Source organism: Epinephelus moara, chromosome 10 (genome assembly GCF_006386435.1).
Source record: "Epinephelus moara isolate mb chromosome 10, YSFRI_EMoa_1.0, whole genome shotgun sequence".
Classification (NCBI taxonomy): Eukaryota; Metazoa; Chordata; class Actinopteri; order Perciformes; family Serranidae; genus Epinephelus; species Epinephelus moara.
The window spans coordinates 37,536,926-37,547,405 of record NC_065515.1 but is presented as its reverse complement, the minus strand read 5'-3'; the positions used below and the strand labels follow the sequence as shown (position 1 = coordinate 37,547,405).

Below are 10,480 nucleotides of genomic sequence, written 5' to 3'. Positions count from 1 at the left end.
TTTGAGGGGAAATGGTCTTTTGTGTATATAGAAAATGTTTTAGATCTTTGAGTTCAGCTCATGAAAAATGGGAGCAAAAACAAAAGTGTTGCGTTTATATTTTTGTTCAGTGTATATATATATATACATTTCAAATGGATTATATTAAAAATATTAAATGTTTCACTTCATTATATAGAATTTAAGCTATTAAAAAGGAATCTATGGATTACTTGTATCACTGTTCATGTTGGCAGATATGCAACATGAAATTGGATCTGAGTAATTAGCAATAATGCAAGATTCATAGGCTCCATTTTTATGTATATTTGTATACTTGATTCAAGTTTAATGTACTTTTATTTAAATTGTGAAAAAAAGATGTGTGTCTGTTTATTGTTCAATTTTAGAGTATCCTGCTTCAGTATACATTTGTCACAGACTCTGAAATAAGCAAACTTGAGAGATACTTTCAAAAAATGTTAGTTAATGTTATATGTGTGGGTGTCATCCAAGAGACAGCTGTGCTTTGAGCAAAATGCTAACATGCTCACAAAGACAACCTTAACATACTGATTTATAGCAGGTGTAACGTTTACCATAATCGCCATCTTAGTTTCGTACAGTTCAGGATGATTGGAATATTGTATGTTGAATGTATGCATTTTGGTCAATACCCAAAGTACAAGACAGATCTAAATTATGACCTTCTGGTGGTGCTATAACGAGAGAATAACCAAAGTTATTGCATATCATCCTGAGGGGATCGTAAATGTCTGCACATAAGTTCATGGTAATCCATCCTATAGTTGTTGAGACATTTAATGTAAAAAAACACAAAATGTCAACCTAATAATGTTGCAACAGGAAAAGTCAAACGATCATTCAAGTCAGTGGGATTCATTTTCTGGGTACCATGGATATCCAGAACAAATTTCCTACAGCTGTCGAGATTTTTTACGAAAACCCAAAAGTGTAGATGTCAAAGTAGCTCAAGTTCTTAAATATCAGCCTGAAAAATTCAACTTTAGTTGGGTCCTCGACTGGATGTGAGATCCTGGCCTCTCCTGCCCTGACCCTTTGCTGAACCTTTTCTCCGACTTTTATTTCTCAATTAAAGTGCCTCTTCCAATCAGAAAAAACATATTTAAATACAATCATTTTAGAGGGTTATACACAAACACAATCAAACACAATCAAACACACACACACACACACACACACACACACACACACACACACACACACACACNTGGTCTGTGCTCTATCACTCTCACTTCAATTCTACATAATAGAGGCCAGGTCATTCATTAGCCTCCTTTAAACTGTCAATTGGAGGAAGAGGTGGGGAAGAGTGAGAGAGTACAAGTCCGAGCGGGAGAGAGAGACACACAGCCTGTCTCAGTGTTAGAACTGATAGGCCACTAAAGCCTTTTTATGCCAGTGTGATCTAAAGCACAGCCATTCTTTCACTGCTGGTAGTTAAGAGGGAAATAAAGTCTGCTTAATCTTCTCCTTCATCTTACACTCGCAACCTTCCACACGTCCAAACACACTCACACAAAACCACACACTGCTTTGGATGACATTTTTATTGCATGTTTGATATGTAGATGCACATTATTTTTTCATTATGCCAAGAGTCTTTCATTCTCTTTTTGTCTTGTTTAATCTTCTACATCGCTCCACACTTTCTTTGTGTAGCCCTTTTAAATACACCACCATTCAAAAGTTTGCTATCCCCTGCCATGTGACATCTCAGAAGACTACTCTACATTTTTTAATGGTCTTTTATTCTTTTAAGTTTCCTCTTTACAAACAGATTTATTTTGTATGAAGGGTTTGTTTTTTACATGGAGAATAAAAATTCTGTACAATGGTTCAACCAGACTGACATCTGAAAGGGCACAAAGAGACAAAGATCCCTCTGAGCAACAGTTGAATAGAATAAAATCACCAGTCATTTGTAAAAGAAACTGGAAGCTTAAAGCATCAAAATGTGTGCAGATTAAATTAAAAGGAGGTTCCTGTTTCGGTAGCGGCAGTTAAATAGACAATATTTTTTTTGAGCCAATTTTAATTATTGTGATCAGAGATCCAACTTAACTATTTACATGGACGCTAAATAAAGTGATCTGATAAGATGTGCGTTTATATGCCCCAAAGCATTTAATCAGAATATAACTGTTTTAAGTTGCTCAAAGTGGTTCCACCCACTGGGAAGTGTTGAATCAGCCAAAAATATAAGAGGAATTTCTTTTTCTGCCATTATTCTAAATTTTCAATTCCTGCAATGCATAAAGTAGAGAAGATAAAGAAGTGATTCCGCCTGTTAATACAAGTCAGTAGTAAGCAATGTAAGTCCCGGGTTATTTTCTGTAGCTACAAATCACACCTCATTTGCAGTCTGTTAGTACACACTACAATTTACCAATGTTCCGTAAGTGTCTCATATGCAGGCTACTGCTCTACCGCTACTGGTAGCGATAGACAATTGTTATGTTCAGTGACTCCTTAATTCAGCCTGTAGCAACAATAAGACACATAAGGCTATATTTTCAAAATCCAAAAATTCATTTATTTATCAAAGCACTAATATAAGAATGTAGTACTAGCAGAGCAATTAACATTGGATTGGATTAAGCATTTACATGATTGTTAGGCGCTAATATTTTCCTACTGACTGGACTATCAAATGTTTATAACACCCCTCTCAACCTGACTGAAAGTTCCTTCCAATCAGACCGGATCAGGCCAGTCTATTCCTACTGAGGTGGTTACGTGATGTATTTTAATTCTGATTGGGCTGATATTCTGATTTTAAGTGGAATATTGGGGTCCATGTAAACACACCTAGTGTCACGTACACAACAATGCCTATCACAAGCTGGATTAAAAGGCAATGTGCTGCTTTAACAAAGCCATTCTGAGGTTAGCACTATTAGAATTGGATTGGGGCAGCACCTGTTATGTCCCCCAGCCGTTTGTAAGCTGTGTATTTATTATGTGTATGTGTATGTGTATGTGTATAGGTGCATTATGATCTGTCTGTTTTAGTGGAGAGTTAGACCTCTCTTTCTGTCCAGAGACCGTGTGTTTTGTGTTGAGAGGTGTGAGGGAGATTTGATAACGATCGTGACGTCACTGCTGCTGGATTGGCTGAGCAAAGGGCTTGGCCTTCATAACTCCCGACCACACCGGAAGCCGGAGATTCGTTCATGGCAGCAGCGCACCGTTTCTCCTCTGGTTTTGGTGATAGTGATTACTTATGTGTAATTCTCGTTAAGTGTGTGCTCGTGTTTAGCTTGCTTTGCTAACCCTCGTAGTTTGTGTTAAGACCAGCGCCTTAGGGCCAACTGAGTCGCTTGTATATATATTGTAAATGGTCACTTGCACTTATTGTTGTTTGCACAGAGCGTAGGGGTGAGCTGCTATTTCTGTTATACCTGTTTTCTCCTGTTTTTTTTTTGCCTAGGGAGTTAGGCCTAGTATTGTATTTTTGTTTCTCTTATTCTCCTTAGGGATTAGTTATTTCGCCGGTCGGTGGACAGGTTGCTTTTTGTTTGTTATTTTGGCCTGGGTTCACCCTGACATCATTGCTCCATTTGTGTGCGATATTGTACTGTGTGTTTTTGAGTGTGTAGCAATAAATTGCTCACCTGTGTAATCCTTACGTTATGCACTGACGATTTGTTGCCTTTTTTCCATGTTGATTTTGAGAGTCTGAATGGGTTTCAGAGGGACACTCAGGGTGACAGTAGTCTCGCTCACCAGACCTTTCTCAAGAAAAGAAAGGTCTGGCTGGGCCGACTCTCACTGTGAGATTGGAGAAAAAAAAACCCCGGCTGCTTGTACTTCTTTCAACCAATCACAATCGTTCTGGGCGGTGCCACAGCAACGGTGCGCTTGCAAAAATATTGCCGGGGGGAAACAGGTTTTGGTGTAACACGCCCACAAAAATATTGCCTACAGGACGCGAACCATGGCAGAAAAATGGCTACATCCCCGCAAGATCAAACACCGCAAAAGTTAGTAAAGGACGTGTTGAAAACGATTGAAAACTGCTACACAACCGGAGGTGGTAGGGCGGGACTTCAGCGGGTGGCTCGTTCCGCCCAATGAGAGGCTGATCTCTACAGCAAACTTCCGCCCACTCAGACTAGGGCGACAGTGACATTCTCCGACTGATAATTAAGAACTTCGACTTTCAGGAGGCAGCACTAAATTGGATCGGGGAGTATCAGCTGAACATACTATAGACTAACAAGTCACAGTTAAAACCATTTCAGTCTAAACACTGATAATACTGCAGAAGGCCCCAAGAAAAACAGACAAACTCAATATTTAGAGCCTAATTGCATTGTTGTGGTTCAATAATGATCGAGGGTCACTGACATTTCTCTGGGCTCTAAAAAAATGTAAAATCCACGTTCTAACAGTATTCTCCCATATCATCCTAAATTGTGGGGGCATCTGCGATGTGGAAGCTTGAATCATTTAATTGTTCTTCTTTTGGGGCCAAAACGTTTTCAAATATAAATAATATATTTGCTGTCTAAATTACAGTGTTTTTGTTTCTTTGTTAAAAAAATCTATTATTGAAGAAAAGGAGAAACATCAACATAGCAGCTGATTCCAAAATTTGGAACGGTAGTGTAGGCTTGTTTTGTATTTCTTTATTTGTGCATTGCCTTGTCTCTTCTCTTTCTACTTCTGTCTTCCTCTGTGGGCTAAAGAACACTAACTAAAAATAAAAAAATATAAAATAAATAAACTTTTGTTTACTTTGTTATTTCGCTGTAGCAGCATCATTTTTTTCCACAGTGCAGGGTGCTCCTGCTCTGTCTTCTGTCAATCACCAGGCACTCCAAATAATGTTGTACAAACAAACCGTCTTATAAACTTTCTATTATCACTGTTAAAAAAAAAAACCTTAGCAGGTGCCTTAAGTTTCAATAAAAACAGTGCCTTTTTTAACAATGCTGACAAACTGATAAATGCTCAGAAATATCATCCAGAGGTTGAGAGTAATTAATGAGTTGTAACTGTAAAACATAGTGGTGCTCCCCAATTAAAAAATAATCTCACCCAATACACTCTCACACACACACACACACACACACACACACACAAACACACACACACACACACACACACAGGTTTCCAGCTCAATGGCCACAGGACCATAGTCGCCCCAGAGAATTTTGGTATGCGTCACTTTCCATTTTGTCTTCCCCACAGAATGTGTGTATGTGTGTGTGCTCAATGTCGGTCTGTCTGTAAGAGATAATGAGGCAGTGTGTGTTTCACCCAGCTAACCCTTGGACGTTACCATCAAGTCCTGTGAATTGGCAGCTACAGTGGAAAACTGGGAGCACAACTTTGTCACATTGCTGGACTCTGTTTTGACTTTCTCTGCTCAGCTCAGCTCTGCAGCAACACATCCATCCCAAATGGGTTTTCAACTTGCTCCCCAAACCTCAACAATGACAAGCCTATAGTGCCGGGAGGAATTATTGCTGCTCAACAGCCGTGCGTCTCTTTATTGGAGGTTGTCAGGATGTGACTCAGACAGTGACATGATTTAAGAGAGCAGGAGGAATTGCTTTAAACAATACACGACTAACAGCCTGTGAAAACATTGGAAAATGACACACTTAGTGACTGGCTTTTTCCATCTTTCCAGAGACAATGTTTGATGAGCTGGTTATTGCAACTCATGTGAAAACACAAATCCCTTCTCTAATACAATGTGAAATCAAAACAAACACAAAAGTCAAGTGTTTTTCTTCTCACACCTCAAGCCCTTTGTTTCCTCATCTTCTGTGCATCAGTAAATTTCAGTAATCATTAAGAAAGCTCTAATAAAGGTGGTAAGCATGTTTTATTCTTATTTTTAATACGGGGTATCAACAGTTAACTGTTTATTGCTTAAACAATAATCGCTGACTGCGCACCACCAGCTCTGGAGGGAGCTAACATTAGCTTGCTGCACCGCTCATTTTGAGAATTCTACTTGTAACATTGTCCCGACCAAACAGCTTTGCGGTGGAAACATTGTAGAAAACCCTCTCTGGTCTCCCCCAGGTTGCCCTGGTGAGTAAGCGGCTGAATTTTCAGCTGCAAACTCTATTTAGTATTGTTAAGTACTGTTAGCTCTGTTAGTGCTGTTGGCAGTATCAACACAGGTAGTGATGCTAACATAGTTAATAGTGCTGAAGGTGTTATGTGGCTCAAAATGGAGGCATTGGCTCACTGGGGGCTACCTGAGGGGAGGCTGGAGGGTGGCCACGATATTTCCACAGCAACACTGTCCTGCCACGTGATGGCACTACTAACCGTTGCTGAATCGCCAAATGAGCAGCACCGCAAGCTAGCTCCCCTCTGACTTGGGCAGTGAACAGTGCAGAGCGGCCCACGCTAAGGTTAGTCAACCAGCAGAGACCAAAGGGTGGGCAGCGGGCACTATGTTTCCTGATATTAACATTGCTAACTTGCTGTCTGTTGACAAAGCCAACAGAAAATAGAATAAAAGGCAGGACATTTACATCAAAAAATATTAATATTTTACCAACTCTAAATGGATATTGATTTTAAATGCAGTGCCAAAGCTTACTGATTCAATGGAGCACCAGGCTAAAATTTAAATAGTTTGAGATTTTAACCAGGTTAGTTAGAAAGTAAAGAGCAATTTTTGTTTTTTGCACATGGAAGCCACCCATTAAAACCACAGTCTGATCTGTTGGCCACTGTCCAACTGCATCTGAGCAGTTAAGGCGTTAAGTGGCTTACTCAAGTACATATCATCAATGTTAATGTGGGAGGGGTAATGCACTCTTTCATTTTCCCCATTCAGGAGGAAAGTGTGTACACACAGATTCATCATAAGGGAAATGTTCTCTGTTTTCTGTTATCAAAAATGGATATCAGTTTGTTAGGTTGAACTTGTCCTGGTTTACACTTAGCCTTACATCACTAGAAAAAAATTGCAAATGCAAGTAGGGGTTGGAACCTCTCAGTTCATTTTCAGTTTCAACAGCAGTATGTCAAAATACCTCTGGACCCAAGTGGATAAACCTACAACCAATCACAACAACAAAATGTGATGTAGTGCTGAGAGACAAAGATGAGCATAATGCTGTTGCCGTTTTCGTCATTAGAATCTGAAAATACAACTTCAACAGAAAGTTCCACATCAGCTGCAGCCATCTTGGTTGTATTCGCAAATGCCTCAACACTGGTCCTCTTCACTAGTCTAGGTTTATCCTTGCCATAGTTTTCCCGACGTGAGGGTGCTTGAGCCAGAGCAGAGGCTCCAAAAGTTGTCATCATCTCAAAAACACTTCATATTGGATAAACCATTGTGACTGGCCCAATACAGGTTTGACCTACTGAAAATTTGTCTGAACAGGAGAAGGACCAGACGTATCTACAACAGCAAATAAAACATGAGCTCACATATTCCTCCAGTTCCCAGACTAGTTGACACTGCTTGTTTTAAAGTTTATAACAAGTTTACGGGCGGCTGTGGCTCAGAGGTAGAGTGGGTCGTCCACTAATCGGAAGATCAGCGGTTCTCCAGTCTGCATGTCGAAGTATCCTTGAGCAAGATACTGAACCCCAAATTGCTCCCGATGGCTGTTCCATTTGTGTGTGAGTGTGTTAAAAACTGAGTAGCAGGTGGCACTTTGTATGGTAGCCTTATCCCCCAGTGTGTTTGGTCCAGTGGTCATATGACAAGAAAGGGGCTCTACAAATGCAGGTTAATTTACCATCACACTACTGGGAAGCAATGCAGGAACAAAATATTTAAATCTGACCATAATTGGTGTTTCCCAGAGGTTAATCCTGGCTCTAATCTATAACAATCAAATACCTCAATGCTTTATGGGAAATTAATGAGGAGTTTGCTCTTTCAGACACACTGTGAAAATGTCTAAAGCTTGGCATTTGTGCCTGAATCCAACTGGACCACATAATCACAGTTGGGCCACATCAGATTTCTAACTTGATAACTCAGGGTGAGCTCCTGGCCTCCAATCAGGCTCTGGATTTACGTCAAAGGTATTTCACCATTTCAAAAGTGAAAGCTTTAATGCAGGTCTGCTCTCTGTCTTACCTTCTTTTTGGACTTGAAGACATTGCAGCGGAAGACATTACTCTGTCCGTCTCTAGCGATGTAGCTGAAAATCTTCAGATCCTGGGAGTCATGAGACACATAGAATATCCTGAAATATAGAATAAAATAGGTCAGAAATAATTTAAAATAACAATGTGAATAGGATTCAAAACAGAATCAGAGCCTGGCAGCGTTTCTAAATGTATCCTAAGACACAAAATAGGCACGCAGCCCGTTTGTCTGAGGTTTCAATGTGACAAAAATAAACACTATTTTAAGTTTGTTTTAATCCGAAGGCATCAGACCAAAATTTAAAAAAAGTAAGTAAAAAAAGTTGGGGTTAGATTAGGGGGGGAAGTATTGTTCAAATAGAATTAACTGGCAAGTACAGACTATTATTCTATGGGACTTTGAGAGAGGGCGTTCAGTGACACACATTGAAAGTAAACTTTAATACAAAGTTTTAAAAAAAGACTTCAACTGCCAACAGTGATATTTTTCAGAGTGAAGAGGAGACAGAGGAGGTAATACTATCACAACAAAAAATACTGTGTGTGAAAGCGGATGCAGTGGGAACTGAGTTTGAGACAATCATCGTGTTCTCCTGGTAGGGAGAGACTGTGTGCAGCCAACAGCAAAGAGATATACAATATCCTGCATAGCAGGTAAATAGGAAGAAACAAGTTTGGGAGCAAAAGGGGGAGCAAAAGAGATAATACACAATAACCTCCAGGAAGGAGAACATTGTATGAGTTAAGCTCTTCGCTGGATCTAATTTCTGATGACAAAAGAACACTTCTGGAGTGATAAAGCATTGCAGATGACAATTTGATGTCAATACTGAAACCAAGGAGCTGGAAACTGTTCAGTCCAAATGAGACAGGAGGGTTTTTGTTTCATTTGACCAATTCTCCACCAATGTTTCATTCAACCAACTGAAAATTTGAACATTTTTGGAATAATCTATAGATGACAGGAATGTATTTCCCATAAAACCTAAAAGGCATTTACATCAAAGCTCTCTGATTTTGCCCTCAACTCCTGAAATGAAATGAAAAAAAAAAAAAGAAGCTTTTACAGCCTTTAACAATGACCTCATTATACAGGTAATTTGTATTACATTTTGAGTGGGACATGTTCACTTGCAATATTTTGTTCCACAACAGAAGGAAGTAAAATGTTGTTTTCTGAAGCATACTTCCTCCACAATAAACCTATACACTGATCAACCAAAACATTAAAACAACTAATAGGTGAAGTGAATAACATTGATCATTTTGTTACAGTGCAGTGCTCTACTGAGGAACCTCGGCTCCCGCAGACAAACAGTGTGTTGCAGTGTGGCATGGTGCATTGCCTTGTTGGGGGGCTACTGCCATCAGGGGTACTGTTGCAATGAGAGGGGGTAATGGTCTATAACAATGTTTAGGTGGGTGGAGTCCATAAAGGGGCATCCATATGAATGCCAGGACCAAAGATTTTTCAGCAGAACATTGTATTGTAATAAATTCATTGTTCATTGTTATTCACTTCACCTGTCAATGGTTTTGATGTTTTGGCTGATCGGTGTACCTTATAAATACCAGTGGATAGATTCAATATTTTTTCCTCAGACTGTGTTGCCAGTCAACATATTGATACGTACAACATTTTTCATCATTTAGTAGACTAAACTCCTGATGCCTCTGGTTACTATTAATGGAGACAGGGTTGAAAAATCTGTCATCTTTTTCCACCAAAATTAGCACGTATGTGTTTTTTTTTCTTTTAATTGGAACAGACAGCTTAAATTAGGCAAAAGACTCCTTTCCCATTGCCAGCCTCTCTGGTTTGTATTCTTGCGTGTCATGTTCCACGTCATGAACACGTTGGAAAACAGGGTTAATTAGCAGCATTGAGGCCAGTAAAAATGTTAGTCAAGTGAAGTCAACTTTATTTATATAGCACTTTGAACACAGAGTTGATCCAAAGTGCTCTTACAGCACACGGTAAAAAACAGAAAACAAAAAAAATGCAGAGAAACACAAAAATCTGAATGCTAATATCAAAGAAATAATATTGCACCTATAGCAAAAAACTGTCTCCTTGTTTTTATACTGTCGCCACATTGTGACAGTAAAGCAAAAATGACATTTATATTACACACAATTAAAGGCTAGTGAGTAAAGGTGTGTTTTAAAATGACCCTTGAAAATCTCAGTGGTGGGGGGGAAGGACATTTCCAGAGTTTTGTGGCAGCGACAGAGAAAGCCCTGTCCCCAGAACACTTAGTCCTGGACCTCAGGATACACATAGGTCTTTGGTCAGATGATCTCAGTTAGGACAGTTACTGCTTTTTATATCTGTTACTTTTTCAGTCTCTCTTTCAAACTTGGTGCTGAC

The 10,480-nt window shown here is 39.4% G+C and overlaps 1 protein-coding gene across 2 annotated transcripts in view; it reads right to left on the bottom strand.

The window, feature by feature from the left end:
- Window positions 1-10,480, bottom strand: part of LOC126396276 (carboxyl-terminal PDZ ligand of neuronal nitric oxide synthase protein-like) — a 262,435-nt gene that overhangs the window by 111,398 nt on the left and 140,557 nt on the right. For both annotated transcript variants that reach the window (XM_050054220.1, XM_050054221.1), the window contains one exon: window positions 8,099-8,207. In XM_050054220.1, coding sequence (XP_049910177.1) covers window positions 8,099-8,207 — 109 coding nt within the window. The remainder of the gene's footprint in view (window positions 1-8,098; window positions 8,208-10,480) is intronic.